Source organism: Zootoca vivipara, chromosome 10, assembly GCF_963506605.1.
Source record: "Zootoca vivipara chromosome 10, rZooViv1.1, whole genome shotgun sequence".
In the NCBI taxonomy this organism is placed as follows: domain Eukaryota; kingdom Metazoa; phylum Chordata; class Lepidosauria; order Squamata; family Lacertidae; genus Zootoca; species Zootoca vivipara.
Genome location: NC_083285.1, coordinates 13,138,914 through 13,159,864, shown reverse-complemented (window position 1 = coordinate 13,159,864; position 20,951 = coordinate 13,138,914). Strand labels below are relative to the sequence as shown.

The 20,951-nt window shown below is 40.2% G+C and overlaps 1 protein-coding gene across 1 annotated transcript; it reads left to right on the top strand.

Moving 5' to 3' along the window:
- Positions 1-1,542: 1,542 nt before the first annotated feature.
- On the top strand, positions 1,543-20,880 carry MLC1 (modulator of VRAC current 1). Its single transcript, XM_035127804.2, has 12 exons — positions 1,543-1,647; positions 2,543-2,726; positions 7,944-8,033; positions 10,681-10,734; positions 10,869-10,970; positions 11,647-11,748; positions 13,404-13,475; positions 13,566-13,682; positions 15,357-15,413; positions 16,518-16,640; positions 18,846-19,013; positions 20,249-20,880. The coding sequence occupies exons 2-12, from the start codon at positions 2,547-2,549 to the stop codon at positions 20,321-20,323; spliced, it is 1,140 nt and encodes a 379-aa protein (XP_034983695.1). The 5' UTR covers positions 1,543-1,647; positions 2,543-2,546; the 3' UTR covers positions 20,324-20,880.
- The last annotated feature ends 71 nt before the right edge of the window (positions 20,881-20,951 follow it).

Sequence of the window (20,951 nt, the reverse complement as noted above, 5' to 3'; positions counted from 1 at the left end):
GGACATCCCTATTTTCATTGGATAAATGTTGGAGGGTATGGAGATAAGCCAAGGAGATAAGTAACTATACAACAATACTTAAGTTACAACAGGTAACAACAAGAAGACATCTGAAGGCAGCCCTGTGTAGGCAAGTTTTTTTAAAAAAAATGTTTTAATGTTTTATTATGTTTTTATACATGATGGAAACTGCCCTGAGTGGCTGGGGCCACCCAGTCAAATGGGCAGGGTGTAAATAAAAATATTACTATTATTATTATTATGGAATAGGTCGGATGTCCCTATTTTCATCAGAGAAATGTTGGAGGGTATGGGGAGGCTGTAGTAGAGTGGCAGAAACCACAAAGAAAAGTTTCTCTCATTCTGATGGAAATCTTACTGTCAACTGATTGACACTGTTGAATACAAACCAATGTTCCTCATGCAAAATCTTGTGGAACAGCCCATGAGCATGTCATGCATTTTCCCCATGCTGCACAATGTTACAATGGAGAAATGCATACAAAACTCAGAAACCCAGCAGCATGGAACAATTCCCATGTGCATGAGGTGCCTTCAGATGGTGTGATGTATGCCACTTTATGTAGCAAGTTTTAGTTCAGGTGTAACTACATAGATTCAGAAAGACCAACCTTTTAATAAAATAAAAAAGTAAGATAATAATGCGGGATGTTTACAAACATTTCACATTTTAGCCTGAAGTTTATTTTTAAGCCTGTTACAAGCTGACTAAAATTTAGAAACTGTTTAGCTCATTAATGTCACAACATTACAGAGACAGATAAATTAATTTTTGGACTCCCAAACGTATTTTGTACTTGATGAAGTATTAATTATCTTCAAAGCAATTGTTGCTGCAATAGTGGCAGATGTCCTGTTTTTAGAAGAAAGATTTAAAAATGGTTTCCCGTAAAATGAGCAAATATTGAAAGTGTGTATAGAATTGCACACTTGTTTGGGATTAGTAAAACCCATTGCATTCAATGGGATTTACTACAAAAGCTTGTCCAGATACGTAGAACATCCACTGAAATCTGTGAAACTTACTTCCAAGTGAACATATTTAGGGTTTCTTTACCTTTTATGTTGAAGTCCCCCCCCTCCTGTGATCACACGTTTTACAATGTTGCTAGCTTCTGAGGATAAAAGTTATATAATTTAGCAAGAACAGCTAATTACTGTACAATTCTATACATGTCTACTCAAAAGTAAGTCTTATTGAGGCTTACTCCCAAGTGTGTATAGGATTGCAACTTCATGACTATCATAAAATATAACTTGATTAAACTGTGTATTAAGTATTCTGAACATCAAAAATAGTTTGTATCTTTGTCATATTGAAACTTTTGCTTCAATTTTGCTTTCCCTAAGACAATTATGGAATCAGCCTTGTGAGAATATGGTACAGTAATTTTCTAGCATGTTCTGTTCATTAAAATTCAGTTGGCATTTCCCTGTTCTCTGGCTTAACTGTGGTTTTTGCTGTGCTTTTGTTCCACGTATGAATAGACCTTGTTGAAAGCCAAAGTAGAAGAGCAAACTTTTCAAAGGCAGCATGAATCACTAAGCAGTGAGACTATAACAAAGTGCACGGACAACTTTACTCACAAAACTATTCAAAGCTGAATATTAATTTCTCAGTTTAATGTAAGTATAACAGATTTTAACGACTGGTAACTATCTGGTTAAGCTATAGTAATCGGTATACTCCATATGAGTTGGGGGGGGGATAAGTAAAATGGATAAGTAAAATAAGTTGCATTTATATAACAACAAACTATTTTGTCATGTCAAGTACTGTATGCTGCTAGTTTCCAGTGTGTTTTTAATGCAATCCTTTACATTTTTACTCAGACGTAAGCCCCCACTGAGTTTAATGGGACTTACTCCCATTGAAGTATGTATAGGACTATTGCCATAATTGTGCTTATTCCCCATTCTGTTGATAATTATGCAGAAGTGAAAGTTAGGAAACTGTATTTTTAAAAAAAATTATTCAAGCTCTTTATAAAAAGTAGAAGTTGTTAAATGGTTTGGATATATTGAATTATACTCATTTAATTTGTTGTATTGATGCTGGCCTCTATGAAACTTTAAGTATAATTGTTGATGTGTTTGCACACTGGGGTTGCTCAATATGATTAGAATATAGAATGCAGAATTGTGCACTAGTTTGAAAATAGTTATTCACTGTACAATCCTATTATACCCATTTAACTCAGTGGGACTTCTGAGTAGACATGCATAGGATTGTGTTGTGATTAAAATTGTCTATAGTATTTACTTAATAATTCACAATTCAGTCTCTTTTACTGTCTTAGAATGGACTTTTGAGTACCGTATGCAAATTGTTAGGAACACAGCTTAATAATGTGATCCTAGCTATGTTAATGTGAAAGTAGAAATATGTAACTTGAAGCATACGTTGAAGTAAAAAAGAAAGTTTTTAGCTCAAGATCCCCAAACAAATATAGAAACAATGTAAGATTTATTGGGAACGCCAAATTCAGAAATAAAAGGAAATTTTATTTTCACTTTAAAGCACCATGACCAAGGAGGAATCTTACAGGGAAGAATTTAGTTATGACAGAATGCCAACCTTGGAGCGTGGAAAACAAGAGAATGGAAATTATGTTCCAGATATTAAATCAAGCGACCTTCAATTATCAAAGAGGTTTCATCCGTGTTTTAGTTATAAAACATGGATATATTCTTTGCTGATGGGGGTAAGTATGAAATGTTATTCCGGTCTGGTCAGGGGCTGAATAGGTAAAGCTGTACCGGGCAAATATAGTAGGTTAATTTTTATTACATTATTACCCATGTCATTAAATCTGTTTGAAGTTGGAAAGTCTTGATTTTCAAAAGGTAGTATTTACTGGAATTAAGTCCTACCAGTGCCAGCCCAATAGTATGGCAAAATGATACAATTGTCACAGAGGGCTGGTCAAAGGACCCCTGGACGGTTATGTCCAGTCAAAGGCGACTATGGGGTGCAGCACTCATCTCACTTTTCAGGCCGAGGGAGCCAGCGTTTGTCCACAGACAGCTTTCTGGCTCATGTGGCCAACATGACTAAACAACTTCTGGTGCAATGGAACACCATGACAGAAACCAGAGCGCGTGGAAACACCGTTTACCTTCCCACCAGAGCGGTACCTATTTATCTACTTGTACTGGTGTGCTTTTGAACTGCTAGGTTGGCAGGAGCTGGGACAGAGCAAAGGGAGCTCACCCGTTGCGGATATTCGAACCGCCGACCTTCTGATCGGCAAGCCCAAGAGGCTCAGTGGTTAGACCACAGCGCTACCTTCGTCCAGTTCCAGCCCAATAAATTTGGCAAAATGACACAATTGTCACAGAGGGCTGGTGCGGGACATGACAAACTGGTGCTCTCCAGGCTACGTTCTCACCTCATTGACCTCTTGTCTGTCCAGCCAGGTGGTGAGGGCAGGCTCTCTGCTACCCTTTCCACTACTCCTCTCTGCCTCCTCTTCTCTTGCTCTGAGAAAAGGATAAGGGGGTCCTTCTGCAGAATGAGGCCCTCTCGGCAGGATGATCAGGAGAGTCCCATTTAGGTCCCTTCCAACCTAGCACAAAAAGAGTTTTTAAGCATTCTGCCTTGCTTGCCTTTAACCTCTGGAATTTCAACCAGTTGGTCTTCAACCACATATGGTTGAAATTGATGAGTTAAATGTGCATAAGATGTGATTGGATTGTATTTTAAATTGTGCAGGTAGCATAAATTCAAGGTTTTCAAAACCTTTCCAACCGATATGGACCATGCATGTATAAACCACACAAATGACTATAATGCACAATGGTTACCACAAAAATAACATTCCTTAGTTTGACTTTTTTGTTTTTGTAGACTTGTTTGCTTTCTGAGTGTGTTAATAATTTCATTATAGTTTGTAGTTTTATAACTGGCATTGCTAAGTGTCTAAGTCAGGGCCGTCTTAAGCATATTCAGTGCCATGGTTCAAAGATCCCTCTGGTGCCCCCCCCCCCGTTTCCCAGAGTTGCTCTCCTCCTGCAGAGGCTTGGTAAGGAAGCGGCACACCCGCCAGCCATATAGTTTGGCGGGGCGCAGCTTCCATTCTAAGCCTCTGCAGGGATCGCTCTCCTCCCGCGGAGGCTTGGGAGGCAATCTGCATGCCCACCAGCCATATGGTTGATAGGGCACAGCTGGTGGGCTTGCAGGGAAAGGGGAGGCCGCTGGCAAAGCTGCGCAGCTCCCCCACTCGCTGGGGCACTCGAGAGGCCAGCGCCTTGGCGCAACGTGCCAGTAAGCGCAATAGGAAAGATGGCTCTGGTCTAAGTATCCATAGGTTGCAATCCTATACAGTATACACTCACCTAGAAGTAAATTCCACCCAGTTTTTGGCACTTGGTGTGTTTTGAAGCATGTGATGAATTTGTAGATTGTATGAAGTGTTAAGGGAGGAGTGGTACCTCTGGTGGGTCACATATCATGCTCCTGAGGTAGCATAGGTGCCATCTCGTGCTGAAGATTGTGGGTGCTTGCAACAAAGGGCTTCAACTTTGCCCATTGACTGGGAGGGCAGCCCCCACAAATATATTATTGTGGGTGCTGAAGTTGGCTCCAGTGTAAGGTAGTTTGCCCAGGTTTGGTCCCCAACCTGCACTCAGCTCTCACCCATGGCTCCTAGAAGCGGTCAGCATGTGACAGCAGCCACATCCCAGGAAACAGTTTTGACTGTCCGGCCAAACCAGGTGAAGGTAGCCAGTGGGTATCAAAGCCTCGGAGAGTTAGGGACTTCCCCTGCATGCGAAGACAGGCTCTAGCACAGGCATCCCCAAACTCCGGCCCTCCAGATGTTTTGGACTACAGTTCCCATCTTCCCCGACCACTGATCCTGTTAGCTAGGGATCATGGGAGTTGTAGGCCAAAACATCTGGAGGGCCGCAGTTTGGGGATACCTGCTCTAGCAGATTAAGACCAGCAGTGGGTTCAATGGTCAAGAAAGTGGTTTCTGCACGTACTGTAGAAGGAAGTGAGGGGAAGATGGGAAAGTAGCCCTTCCCATCTGGGAAGTCAACCTGGGAGAAGGAAAACTCTGGTCCTAAACCTCTGCTGCTTTGTGGGATATCATTAGGAGAAGAAAAGTCCAAGGAATAAACCCTATACAAAACTGGTGGCAACATGTCAGCGAGGTTGAGAGGGAGGGTGGGTTTTGTTGTTTGGGCAACCCAGGACCTCCATACACACTGCCCAGGCTTGCACCCCAGGGAGGTCACTCGAGTGCTGCTAACATGGCGGTTTGACTTCACCCCCAGAGGCGCACTCCATTGTCTCTCGAGATAGACAACAACATGAGAATAAAAGTGAAAAAGATAGTTCTTGCTACTTCTTGGGAATACTTTGGAGCATAAGTGTGACTATAATAATTTAAATAATATAATAGGCTTGTTTATTAACAGACAATGTTAGGCACTGAAGCTGCTAGCACACTATAGTTGCAAAATAAATGTTTAGTAGTAGTAACAGAAACTCCTGAGGATTTCCCCTGAGTACTGTACTTTGTTTAACAAGAACTATTAAAAAATACTTGGAATGCTCCACTGCATAACCACAAGATGCAGACAAGCTGTCTTTGCTGAGACGTTTCATTGTTTTGTTAAGCATGCCTGCCAAGAAAGGAGCTTATTTTCTTTAGTTAACTTTTAATTTACTGCTTTAGTAAGATTTTCTTTTTCCTAAATTGTTGCTGCAAGTGACAGTTAATTGGTATCTTTTGCTGAATTCTTGCTGTCAGTAGAGGAAGCATCATAAAGAGTGCCACTTATTTTTATGAATATACTGAGCAATTTCAGTCTATTCAAAGACAATGATTCCCACAACACTGAGATTCCCAAAATTGCTTGTGCTTGGGAGTAAAATATACACCAAGGAAGAGAGATGACAAGCACTAGAGAAGGCTGAAAGAAAGAGTTACACAGAGACTAAGGGTGCTTCCAGGTGTCCTGTTTAGTCAGCATTTATCCTGAGTTGTTTGTAGGGAAATTAGACAATGTTGGCGGTTTAATGAATATTCACTCTAATTTGTTTGCAGGGAGGCTAGACAATGTGGTGTCAAAATGTTATCACACACTTTCCATTGCATTTTCCTCATTACATCACAAAAGTCTAATCTTTTGGGGGAAACAAGTCTGTTGTGCAAGACCTCCCAGTCATCTATAATTGTGCAAGCAGAATTTACCTGTATGTGATTGAATCCCACCCCAAAATAGCAATAGTCTGGAACTATCCAAATAAACTATTTGGGTGATGCTTATTACTCTTACCTCTACGTTCATTGAGATTAGGTGTGAGCAGAGGACTTGCACACCCCTTCCCATTGTGTGAAGAAGGTAACAGCTAAATTTCTGTGGCATTTCCCAACATTGCAGACTCAGGGAAAGAACATTGTGGAGGCAATATTTCCACTAAAACTCTTTAAGTATGAAGTCCTACTTAAATCCTCTCTGAGTCCTGTATAAAGTGATGTGTAAAATAAGATAGGATTCTTGACTTTGTTGTAGAGTAGAACTATATGAAACAGTATGCACGCAATTTAAGCACATTTAAATTGTATGTATTCAGCTTTACATGCTTGGCTTTATTTTTAAAAAAATTAAAAGGGAGCAGACATACAGGGGGAAAAACCTCTGGCAATCTCACTTGCCATTGCTAGGGTTGCCATATGGACATAGCCAGAATACTGCAGTAGGAAGCAATGTCCAGGCAGAAATCACAAAAATGTCCTGGGAAATCTGAATGTATGGCAACCCATTTTGGCAGTGCCATTTTTGGCGATTTCCCTTAACAATAGCTTTAAAAAACTTCCTGTTTTCTTTACTTTTGCAATTTTGCACCAAATGTGTTTTGATTATACACAAATTTGGCTTTTGGCGCAATGGCTGGAATGTAAGTTGTGGTCTATACGGCCTCGGCCCAGTATACCTGAAGGAGCATCTCTGCTCCCATTGTTCAGCCCGGACACTGAGGTCCAGCTCTGAGGGCCTTCTGGCGGTTCCCTCACTGCGAGAAGTGAGGTTACAGGGAACCAGGCAGAGGGCCTTCTTGGTAGTGGCGCCCGCCCTGTGGAACGCCCTCCCATCAGATGTCAAGGAAATAAACAACTATCTGACTTTTATGAGACATCTGAAGGCAGCCCTGTTTAGGGAAGTTTTAAATGTTTGATTGTTTTTAATATTCTGTTGGGAGCCGCCCAGAATAACAAATTATTATTATTATTATTATTATTATTATTATTATTATTATTTACTGTACATGTAGTTTTGGGTTGTGAATTTAGAGCAAATAAGCGGTCGTGGGGTGGGAGAGATGAGAGGGCTCACCTCTCTGCTTCTTTTCATCAAGTTTCTCATTCCCCTGCCTCACATAGGGATCTAAACTGATATCTGGCATCCTATTAAAATCCTCAGATGTGGCATGTAAAAGCAAATGGGGATGAAGTGTGTACAATTTGGAGAGCAGGAGTAGCAAATCTGGAAAGGTTAACCACCCCTCCCTCTCACTTCCTGAAGTTGTTTCCCCCCAGTTTTTTACATGCAAAGTGTCTGTGCACAATCACACAGAAAGCAAATGAAAGTGCTTGTTTGTGTGAATCTTCCCACAAAATCAATGTATTTATTGATATCTATTTTTATTTAGTTAAATATGAACACTTCCTAAGTTGTTACTCTTTGATATTGTTGCCAAGTCATTGCATAATAGTTCTCGGACTTAGCAGCAAGACAACATGTTCTTTTGACTTATAAAGATCTTTTGATGTTTGGTTTTAGTAGCATTAACACAGAGAAACAGTTGTTAATGGTTCTAGTATTTTCATTTTTGAAAAGAACTGCCAATTCTCACGAAGTTGCTTAGCTATATAATTTATACTAATAAAGTAATGTCAATTTCTTCATTTCAGACTTGCATCCTTGTTACCTCTGGATTTTCACTTTATTTGGGGAATGTTTTTCCATCTGAAATGGATTACCTGCGCTGTGCAGCAGGTTCAGTAAGCATTCTTTGTAATTTCTGTGGCTGTCTAGAAATATAAATTAGAAATATAATTCAATTATATTATTTTCATTATGCTTTAAAAGTCTTATCTCAGATATACCACTTGATCCAGAATCAAACTGCTAACACATGCTCTCTTTAGATAATTCCTTACTCTTGCTTTCAGAGATATTGTTTGCTTTAAAATTAGCAGCAGCTGGCCAATTAAACACTTGGGTTTTTTTCTTCTGCTTTATAATAGCAGATGCAATGTTTAGTTATTGTGTGTTATTTATATTCAAATAAACAATGTAATGAAATATCACATGAGCAAATTTCAGGGGCACAGAGAATCCTATAAATTTCCTTCTCTCTCAGGGTATATTTGTAAGAATGAAACTGGGATTGTGTAAGTATCTTTTATCTCTGAATGATGTTTTTTGAGTTTTGTTCTTAGCGTGTTCTCATGTGCACACACACAAAAGGCCCCGATTCAGTTAAATTAGTTATGACACCAATGGGACTTGAGTGAGTTATGTCCAACTGATTCTATTAGCTACAGTGGAACTTTAAAAACCCAGTCCTATGCATTCTATCCTTTCTGACTGCAACGTGGAAGATCAATTCATGTATATGAAGATTGCCAATGAGCAATTGACGTTTAATCTTGTCAACCACCCTGAGATCTTCAGATGAAGAGCAGTATATAAGTATTATGAATAGTAATAATAATAATAATTTCTTCTTGGAAGTAAATCTCATGGCATATTAATGAATGCATCAGAGTGTAGCCCTAAGTCATGGATAGTTCAAGTGGATAGGAGCCAAATTCTGTGGCAATTCAGTGTGAATGGGACTCTGTGCTTTGGGCGATTTTGGTGATGAGAAAGTGGGGCTCAGCTGTCACACTGGAACAATCCAAGACATGCTCTCAAGGCATAGCTGCCAGGTCTCCCGGTTTTTGCGGGAAACCCCCGTATTTTAAACCGTTTCCCGCTGGCAGCCTGGAATGGAAAAAATCCCATAAATCGCCCAGATTTAAGTATCTGCCAGGGAGGCTCCTTCCATGTCTGGGCACCGGAAATCGGGCAGAGTGGCACCGGAAGTCACTTCTGAGCATGTTTGGACATGCGTAGAAGCGACTTCCGGTGCCGCTCTGCCCATGTCTGGGCACCAGAAATCGGGCAGCGCCGGCACCGGATGTTGCTTCTACGCATGTCTGGAAGTGACTTCCGGTGCCGGCACTGCTGATCCCGGATTTTTCTAACCGGGAGTTGGAAGGTATGTCTCAAAGGTAGTCTGGGAATGTAAATGAAGATGGGTATCTGCCATTGTTGACTAGGTCAAATAACAACAGTAACTGGGACAGATTTAGAGGTTCTGAAGTGGCTGCAAGAGGCCCACTCAGTTGATCCAGAAACAGAATTAGAAGGGTGGCATGCACAATGGGCCTTTACTGAGCTGGTCTTTGCTGCTCTAGCTGGTTTGGGCATGGAGGAAGGACAATAACACTGCTTCACCCTGTTCTGGGTAGGCTAATCTTAAGGCAGGAAACTCTTTCCCCAGTCATATTGGTGGTGCAAGAGATCCTGCTGCAGTAAGTCGAGTAGTACAACTGCAGGGCAAGAGGAAATGAACTCTGAGGAGGGAATAAAGCCTGCTACTGTATCACAAAGCAGTCAAACCATATTTACCTGATACCTATCTGCCGATATCTCTGTAGCTTAATGGAAAACAGGGTGCCAACAGGGTACTGACCAAGGGGCAACAGTTCTGATCCAGCTGCCTCAAACAGTCAGCTGCATCTTCTCTCTCTGCTATTCACAGAAAAGCATTGACCATGTTGGATGGGAGTTGGAGTTCAACAACATCCAGAGAGCCGCTTGTTCCTCATACCCACCTTGGTATCAAGCCTTCCAATTTCCGTTAAACATTTGCTCACTATACAGTCTGAAAGAATTAGGCATTCTTAAACACATTTATTTCAGTGAACTGAGTTTAAATGTGTCCATCCCTGTATTGGATTGTGGCCATTGTGGATTTTGTTAAAACAATATTCTTATTTTCTATTATGATTATTTTTCATATTTGTAGCATTTTTCAGGGTGCATTCATTGTACCATGCATCATGTGTGCCAGAGGGCTTTTGGATGTGTTTACCAAACATTCACCTTCCCGTCACTGCATGGCAAATCACTTTTGAAACAGAGCGGAGGTCTCAAAAAAAAATGTGCTTGGGTTATTTGGGGTCTGCTGTTTTGTTTTGTTTTAAGTCAGTGGTCCCCTCTAGATATTTGGATTGTGACTCTTATCTTTATCACAGTAAGTTTATATTTAGGGAAGTAGTGGTAGGTAATCTGCGGGCTAATTTTAAAAGCCCCCTGCAAGTTCAGACTTGCCAGAAGAGAGTAGGGAGGAAGAGACAGAAAAAAATGGGTTTCAGAAAGAGAAAGAAAAAATGAACAAAAATTTAGGCTAAAATATAATGGATTTGCCTAAATTATCCAACAAGCTTCATGGGTGAGATGGGGCTTTTGCTGTGATTTACTATGTTCACATAGGCAAAGTATGTCTATTCTATACTCAGTGGGAAATTTTATTATTCATGAAATTCTAGTTTAGTTTGTAAATTGTACTCTTAATTTTCATTAATTTCTCTTCAGTGTATTCCCTCAGCAGCTGTGAGTTTTGCCATAGCCCGAAACAAAGTTAACGTGGTAAGTACTTTATAAGCTTGGAATGACTGTTAACACTTAATTTCTTTAATTAAAGCAAAAATGAAATATTCTTAATGTGTGTGTGTGTGTGTGTGTGTGTGTGTGTGTGTTGTTCTTTGTTTTTGTTTTTACAGATACCCAATTTCCAGATGCTGTTTGTTTCTACATTTGCTATTACAACAACATGTTTAGTTTGGTTTGGATGCAAACTTGTCTTGAACCCTACAGCAGTAAATGTGAGTTCTTAACAATAAAGATAAATTCTGTAATGAGTTTATTTGATATTGAGTTTGCTTATTTTGTTCATTGTATATATACTCTTTCAAAAAGTTAATTGGATGCTAGGCACTATTTCATAATTTGCTGCTTTTGTTTTTAAATCTGAAGAGACTTTATAGGAAAATACTTTTAATGCTGGCATGTGTTTGGGCATTTCATTTCCACTTCTTTCCTTGCTATATTATTATTGGTTCTTAGAGTTCAAGCAACAAATGATCAGACATATCAAACAGATTGCCAGCAATTCTCATTCTCGAAACTCTAGGTATAAAAAATTGAGCGAGCTGTTCTAGGCCTGATTCAAAAGTTGCATTTGCATTATGCTAGCCATTGAAAAACCATAACTGTGTTGATCCTGTTCCACATGGAAGGTTTGTGTGAAATGGTTCCCTATATGGTTCATCCAGTTTTAAGTATGCCAATGCAAAGCCCCTGTTTAGAGGGGCTAAACTAGAATGGTTAGCCAAACTTCATGAGAAGCCACAACAATGGTGCTCCTATGGCTCCATTTTTCATTGCAAGTGCTCTATTGCAAAGGTCATGCTCTGGATCGGACCAGGTGACATTAAACTATAGTAATTATGTAGCTAAGTTTATGTTAATCTAAGAATTTTAAATACCTTTTATGCACAGATAAATTTCAACTTGATTCTCCTCATTCTACTGGAAATTTTCATGGCAACTACTGTAATAATTTCAGCAAGGTTTAACGAGGAGTGCTGCAGGAGGAAGAAAGTAAGTTTTTCCTTAAATATTTCTAAAATAGCCTAAAGGCTCTCTACAATCTCTGCTTCATATTTGCATACTGCCTCAGAAACATAGCCACAGTCATATAGCTGTGATATCAAATGCCTGTGTACTACTGAATATTGGGATTTTTGGGTGCATTTCAGCTGGGGACTAACTCCTTTTTTCTGTATTTTATATGAGCATTACAGATTTCATACAAACATCTTTCTGGCAGTAAGATCAGGAGCTTCCTTTTTCCTTTCCAGATAGCACATGCTACTTTCAAAAATTATCAGTGCAATGCAATCCACTTTGTACTGGGCTTGGTGGTGGTGGATTGGACAGAGATATTCCTCTGTCTAGTCTTGCCAGTCTTCACTGTGAAGTAATGCCGGCATTATTCTGCTGGCATGGAGCTTCCTGTTTGGCTCACCAAATGGGGCATGGAGGGACTGAGCCATCCCAAGCTAGCCTCGTTGTTGTCACATGATGGCGTTGGGCCTGATTGCTGCACCAACTCCCGGCTGACGCCCCACCTTTTGCCCAGGCAGGTACATGCAGCAAGGATGTGGGTGTAACTTTGACTCTACCATTCAGTTAAGCCCCACTGGGCAGCGGCCAAGGTTTACGCTGCATCCTAAATCAATATCCACATTGTAATGTCGACAAGTACATAAAATCTGTCTTTGCTGTAGCAATTTTCTTGTGAATACACTGGGCCTGTATAGTTATGTGTAGTCCAGACATTCCAACATCTCCATATGATGTACTGCCTATAGCTTTGCTAGCATATCCACCCATGTAGATGTAGGAAAATTTCAGAACACAAGGAAACGAGGAGCTACAAAATCAAACAGCCTTATTTCACCTTAAAAACTAACAAAACTTGCTCGCAGTAGAAGAGTAAGACTAAAATTCTCAAACTATTCTACCTAGCTAACCTTAGGTAGGATCTTACATGAGTTGAATGATTTTTCCTCCCCTAGCACAATATGCGCACTTGAGAAAAGAGAACTGAAAGCTCATTTTGTGTCGGTATTAGCACAGCGTTGCACAATTTCTTGGACAAGGTCTTTCGCAACATCTCAGGATGCACACTTGAACTCCTTGCTGTGCCTAGTTTTCTGCTAGCTATTGCTTAACTGTTTGCAGAACAGCGCAGCTGCCAGAATTTCTTTCACTGCAGTATCTCTGGAACCAATCCCCTATCTATGTAATCCTCCCTCTGAGCAAATTGTTTTATGAATGGTATTGGCATTTCAGCTGCAGTACTTCAGCATGAGTGGGTCATGTTAATGATCAGGCATATTTGTGTACATATACGTACATGTGTTGATATTTAGATGGATAGATTTGTATATCTTGAATGGAGAGAGGGAGAAATTATGCTGGTTTGTCTTGTATTTTAGTACAGTACTGGTATTTTATGCACACAGGTGGAAGCAGCAGGAGGAAAAAGGTCCTTTTCACATAAAACACACACAGCTATGTGTGTTATGGGTTGCATGAGTTTAAACATGAATTCCCTTCTAAGTTTTTAAACATGAAGTCGTAAGTTACCAAGTCACAAGTTCTTCCAGTCTGTGGGTAGCTACTACACTCAGATGACTAATGCTTGGCTAATGGTTTATTTACTCTGATCATCTTTTCCCCCCTTTTAGACTACAATGTATGATAGTGCGATCACATTGAATAATGTCAGCTTTCCAGCACGGATCCTAAAATCCTACTCAGTAAGAGATCTTTGTTTTATCAGTCTCTAAGATTCCGCTATGAATCTTTTATTATATCCAAATCCCAAACAAATTATTCTTCTTCTTTAGGTAATTGAAGTGATCATTGGAATTTCTGCTGTGTTTGGTGGAATAATAGCTTTGAATATGGATGTGCTAGTCTCAGGTCCATATCTTTCAGTAACTTTCTTTTGGATTTTAGTGGCTGTAAGTATTACATCATTGAATATAACATTTTATAAACTGTTGTTCACTTTGATAAATAACAGTTTTTAAAATTTACCATCAGTTTCTTATGCATATACATTAGAAACATTCTACTTATTTTTGTAAAACTCACACTTTGCTATTATTAACAGCATCTGTACGCCTTTAAGTAACAACATTCTGTGCAGATAAGAAAGGCAGGTACTCTTGGTCAGCATTCAACTAACTTGCTTTGTCTACACAATGATTTCTGCTTGTGCAGTGGACTTTTCCCCTCCTCTCCCTGTGTGCACCCCTCCCCAAATCAGTTCTGGAGGGCTGGGAGAACACCCAGAACAAATCCAGGGTATGCAGGCAGGGAGAAGAGGGGAAAAGTATCCATTCACAAGCAGAAATCATTGTGCTAACAGTATGAATTAGGTGGGAGACCACATTGTGTCTTGGTTTACAGGACTACTTGGAAAAGAGCCCAGGTCCTTTGTAGTCACACATATATTTTTTTATAAAAAAAAAACTGGATTCAGAAAGGTGTGTGATCTAGTAGAAATAAAGGAATGTGAATCAGAAAAAAGAACAAATAATTTAGCGAGAGATTCCTGGGTTCCCAGCATTTACCCAGATTGTTTCCTTAGAATGAAGGCCATTGGAGACTGTGGTGTATTTAGAATGTATGGTCTTATTTATACATACAGTATATACAACCTGAGTACAAGATGGAGGGACTCGTGGCATTAACAGTCCAACAGATCTTGATTGCCTATTAAGTTTTTACAGTGCTATTTTTCTAGAAAAAGAGGTGCCAGAACTCACCATGAAAGCCTCCCTCTTCCTCTTAGAATGACAGTGGCACTCACCTGAGAGGTGCCAGAACTCACATGAGAGGTTTTGGAACCCATCTAAGAGATGCTGGAACTGAGTTCCGACGAGTTCCCCTTGAAAAAAAAAGCACTGGCAATGTTTGAAACCATGCCATAGTGAAAGTTCTCCGAAGGGTGGGATCAGTGATTTCCACCAAGTAGTTGGCACAGATTTTGACTGCTTTCACTCGGGGAAACCAGTAGGAAAACCCAGGTTTTTTCAATCTTCGTGGTGTCCAAAAAGGCGTCTTTTTCAAAGATCCATTCCCGAACTTTATCAGGGCTCCACAGTTTAAGAGTATTAAACTCGGGTAGATTGTATCTGGATAGAATATCTAATAGGTTTTGACGCCAAGTAGTATTATGTTGTAAAGATACAAAGGCTAGTTTAGCCAATAAGGTGTTCGAGGCATCTGCGAGGTTGGTGAAAAAACTATAATCAAATGCCCCCTTTTCTAGCCCCATTGAATACAGCAGGACATACCACTGAACAAATGTGCACTGGGTTGCTCTTTAAATCAAATAGGTACTGGAGTGATAGTTCACTCTCTGGCCAAGCTTGCTAGCACTCCAGAGGAGGGGGGTCAGTCAGAGATTCTGTTGGAGTGAATCCCGCCTCAAGCAACAGCAGGAATATGTTGCCTACTTGGTAGTGTCCTAGTGCCCCCTGAAAAGCACCCTTTTCCTTCTTATAAAACAACAAGAAATCATTGGAAGTGCAGTTGGGGTAATCAGTATACAGTATTTGCTAATACGCACTGCTCTCTCTATATCCTGATTGGTCCTGAACATTTTCTCATATTTAGTTTATTTTTAGTGTTTCCCCAGTGCCATTGCAAGCCATGTTGCCGCTGAATATCCAACTAAATGCTTGGTAAGTATATCATTAAAACAGTCTGGTAGAAGCACTTCAATGAACTGATGCAATCATAAGTGTTATGGTGAAAATAAGTCCAGTAGAACTTTCTGAAAACTGAACAGCAACTAGACTGATTTAATATTTCTGTCATTTCAAATCTCTTCATTTGGGCCAGGGAGTGATGATATTTTTTTCACACAGTTTATGAAGGAGGCATAATGAAATCATTATTGTCTGGGTGCCCAGTGATGCGTTAGTGATCTCCAACAAATTGGCTTTGTAGATGTTTATGCTTCTTCAAAAACTGATTGGATAGGAGATTAATGGTGGGTCAAAATGCTGTGTACTTCTATGTCCAAAAACATTGCAGTCCATATTTATTGCACTTTGATGCTCTCCATTCCACCCAAAATGTGACTATCTGCTACCTAAGCTACATGAAACATAGTGAAAATTCTCCACTGGCTCATATACAGTATCAAACTTTATGATCTTAGCATTCACCTGCTCTGTTTTTGTTGGCTTTTTCATGCATAGTTATATCTCTCCCTATGCTGTGATGCATTTCAAAGCTGGAGAGTCTGTAAGCATTTACAGTAATAGTGTAACACTATGTATGTCTACTCAAAAGTAAGCTCCATTGGTTTCAATGGTACTTCCAAGTAGGTGTGCTTAGGTCTAGGAATGCAGCCTAAGTATATCTGTAGTCACTTTTGGTCCCAGCTGCATGTGTAATGTTTTACTCTCCTTTCTCTCCATCTCTGTTTTGTTGTCTTTCTCCCTTATTCACCACTATCCAAAGCACCACACAAATGGAGCATAGCATGCAGTTCTTTAGAGGGGACTGGGCCTTTGTCTGGATGTTACGAATAGCTTGGGTGCTCTGAATACACACTTATTAATATGAGTTCTATAATATTCATCAATGTAAATACTTCATACTCCTCATTCACTTTTCCAGGGACTAAGCTTACATTTTGAATTTCTTTTTATGAATAAATTGCAGCAAACTTCATTCATGCAAGCTTGCTCAGAGACACAAGAATACATACATCCATGACTCTTTTTTAAAATTAATAACAAATATCTATCTAATCGTAATGCTATGCTTAATTTTAGGTAGAAGTCCTGATTGCCATAAGCAGTGTTACATCTCCATTATTATTCACAGCTTCAGGATACTTGTCCTTCAGTATCATGCGAATTGTTGACATCTTTAAAAACTATCCACCAACAGTTAAAGTATGTATTGCTTTTGAATTACCAAGCAAACAGTCAATGTATCTTGTCAGTGTATTGTGACCAAGGCAATGTTCTGTACAAATTACTGGTTTCTATTCTAAATAGTCCTCACTTTTATAAATGCTGTGATTCAGGTTTTTTTTATGTGTGACTTCAGAACACTTAGGGAGAGAAGTAGGAGTATTGTGCTGGGTGCAAGCAGGATTGCTTTGGAGGCTGAGAAATTGTGAGCCAGGTTCAGGAGCCAAAGGGGAGCAAGATCAGAGAGGGAGTATAGCATATTTAAATTACCTATACATTATATAGCTGCATTCTTATAGTTTTCCATAGCATGCAGGCTTAGTAAAGGCTAGTGAATATATGTAGCATCCCCCCCCCACGCGCGCGCCTATGATATCACTTGTGCAATTTCTAGTTCTTGGGATGTTTTAGAGATGCTTATCAGTTGATTGAAATCTGTTGTATCTGTTGCTTGCAAATTTGCATATTGCCAAGAACATCAGTTTCAGGAAATAATTTCAGTCACACTGTAAAGCATGACAAGTTTGTTCTTGCCAAGTATGATTACTTAATGTGCTGTGGTAACGGAATGTGCTGGGACTCCCAACCACAGATGTCCAAAACAAAGGTCTTAGCCACTTTAAAATGTGAGATACGGAAGCATAGGGTACATGAACTTTCCCCAAGGTATTATGCTACTGCTACTGTTTGAGTTTGTACACTGTCCTTATTCTTGTGCGCATTGTAATGCATAAATTATTATTTTTTGTGCACTGTAAGAGGTGGGGAAGTATAAACGACAACTTTACTTCCTATAATATCAGGTGATTATTTGCCAATTTATACCCAGTGTTAGCAATTATTTAGAGTAAGTCTATGTAGTATATAAGGAGTACAGCAGATCTGCCATAATGTTTTGTGGTTTTCCCATAATTTCCCTAATGACTATAAGACATATACAAAATGTGGCCCATAGTTGCTGCTTGCTGGGAGGGAGAATTGCAAAGCGATACAGTGGTACCTTGGTTCTCAAACTTAATCTGTTCCGGAATTCCGTTCCAAAACCAAAGCGTTCCAAAACCAAAGCGTGCTTTCCCATAGAAAGTAATGCAAAACAGATTAATCTGTTCCAGACTTTTGAAAACAACTCCTAAAACAGCAACTTAACATCAATTTTGCTATCTAACAAGACCATTGATCCATAAAATGAAAGCAATAAACAATGTACTGCAGTCACACACTCAATCAGTAGCTGAACTGGGTTCCACACAGTCACAAAAACAAAAAAAATGAGCCGCAAAAATACAAAATAAATAGCAAAAACAGACAGAGCTCAGCGTAACACTCAAAATGGAAGTGTGGCACTCAAATCGGAAGTGTAACACTCAAAACGGAGCACGTTCGGCTTCTGAAAAAAGTTCGCAAACTGGAACACTTACTTCCGGGTTTGCAGTGTTTGGGCTCCAAGTTGTTTGAATACCAAGGCGTTTGAGAACCAAGGTACCACTGTAGAGAGGTTAGCACTGTGCAGAAGCATGGATTGGCTCTATCATACCGTGTCAACCCCCCCCCCTTCCCTCCTGGTCAGTGGGCAATGAATCTTGCCGAGAGGCTAGGCATGCAATGGCACCCTCCTTACCAATTGCTTGAGTCCTGAGCATAGCTGCCAAGTTTTCCCTTTTCTCGCGAGGAAGCCTATTCAGCATAAGGGAAAATCCCTTAAAAAAGGGATAACTTGGCAGCTATGGTCCTGAGTGGGAACAAATGCTGATCATAGCCCTTGGAAACTTTATAGGAGTTGGCAATGGGTGGGCACAGAGAGAAGGAGGAATAAGTAAAAATCTGTTTTCTTACAAGTCAAACTATAGAAAAACTTTGTAAATCTCTTTACTTTTGCATTCACATAATAAGCAAATATACACAATTGAATGTAGTATGCCTGGGCATTCATACTTCATATTGGAAAACTCATGCCAATAAATGGTGACAAAATATGCCACTGGCTCCCAAACCAGTACAGAATGGCATTTAAGGACATAGAAGCAGGATTAGGCCTTTTCACTGCTACATTGATATTGGAAGTAAGGGGAAACCAGAGTATTGCAGGTGCCTCCAGTTAATGTGACCTTTGGAGGCAGAAAAGTGTGTAACAGTTAGCATACCTAAAGGCTAAAGCCTTTCCTATGTATGTATTTATTTTTTTAGCAGTCTTATGACGTGCTCCTCCTGCTTTTAATGCTGATGCTGTTAATTCAAGCTTTCCTGACTACTGGCACTGTCATATTGTGTGTGAGCTTCAAGGCAAAAATGAAGATGCGGGACTCAGTGTGGGCTGTGCCACAGATGAAGAAACAAGAGTACAAAACAACAGAGGTGAGGGATAATTTCACTTTAAGATTGGAGTTATTATGGAATGTTGCTGATCATTTAGCGTTCATTGTCATCACCCATCACAGTTATTCTTTAAAATACAGATTTATTTGTAAGTGAATGTTATATTGACATGGCTAAGTATGAACGAGCAAACATATGGGTTCCTAAACTGCAGATTTTGGGTACAGCGCTCCTACCATTGATGTGCTGTCTGGAACTAAGCCATGGTTTGGCTTAGTGTTACTTCCAGACCCAGGCTCATAGTTCCAGGCAAACCACAAGCTGTGACAAAGTTTGTTCTTGGTTTACCACTTATGCTTAATCTAGGGCAGGCATCCCCAAACTGCGGCCCTCCAGATGTTTTGGCCTACAACTCCCATGATCCCTAGCTAACAGGACCAGTGGTCGGGGAAGATGGGAATTGTAGTCCAAAACATCTGGAGGGCCAAAGTTTGGGGATGCCTGATCTAGGGAGAGGACCTGATTCAGATTGGGACTGCAGTAAAGTGGGAGGGGGGATTGTTTTAAGCTTTCCCTCCAATTCCATTTTATCAATGAAATCCCCCCCCCCATGGCTAAGTGCCCCCAAAGAGAAACTGGTACGTGCCTCCAAAGCTGCCTGGTCAAACAGCAGTTGGGGAGGGGGCATTTTTTGCTCAAGAAAATGGTATGAAGGAAGGGGTTAGATCCCTCTCACCCTGCACTGCAGGCCCAATCTGGATTAGGCCTTTTCACTGCTACTAAAGGTAAAGGTAAAGGGACCCCTGACCATTAGGTCCAGTCATGACCGACTCTGGGGTTGCGCGGTCATCTCGCATTATTGGCCGAGGGAGCCGGTGTATAGCTTCCAGGTCATGTGACCAGCATGACAAAGCCGCTTCTGGCAAACCAGAGCAGCACATGGAAACACCGTTTACCTTCCCGCTGTAGCGGTTCCTATTTATCTACTTGCATTTTGACGTGCTTTCGAACTGCTAGGTTGGCAGGAGCTGGGACCAAGCAACGGGAGCTCACCCCGTCACAGGGATTCGAACCGCCGACCTTCTGATCAGCAAGCCCTAGGCTCAGTGGTTTAACCACAGCGCCACCTGGGTCCCCACTGCTACTACTTCCATATAAAAATGCAAGACGTGGAAATATGACCGCACATCTAATGTATCATCTAATGATTTACCCTTAGTCTGGATTCTTCCATTCTAATTTTTCAATAACAGTGTTTGAAATTTTTTTTGTAGGTTTCCAATAACAGCATGAAGGATTTTGACAAAGAGAAGGCTTGGAAAGCTGTTGTAGTGCAGATGGCCCAGTAATCTGGATTTAGGAAACTGGAGCAGGAATAAAGGCATTCTTGCCTTTGCATTTGCAAGTGTTATGGTCACAGTCACAAACATCATGACAGCCCTATTGACCACTTCCCCGTGGTTTTCAAACAGTAGAATCTAGTCAGAATGTTAGCACCAATACAGTCTTCCTTTAAAACCTCTCTCATGCCTTTCTAATAACTTAGAAATTAGTATAGCTTCAAGTTTGCAACACAACTTGTTTCAACAGAGTGTGTCTTTCATTTTAGAGTACTAGCATCTTAATTGTGATGATTTATTTGCAAACCGACTCTACAACAAGAAACTGCCAATTAGAAATTAAGTCCATCTGAACAGCTAAACATAAGTAACTGTGTGGTAGGTCTTGCTTATTGCAAGAGAACTAATATAACAGCTGGTATTCAGTTGATGATAACAGGCACCTTTATAAAGTTACAAATGCATGTCATCATTGATGCTTTTGCCTATAAAGTTCACTTTTGTAGGAGTTAAGTCCTTAAGAATCGCATGTTACTTTTTGTATAAAATAAACATCTTTATCACAAGTCGCTTCTAGGTGTACATTGTTGCTGATAGATGCAAAATGGGAGAAATACCCTTTATAATGAGTGTGGTG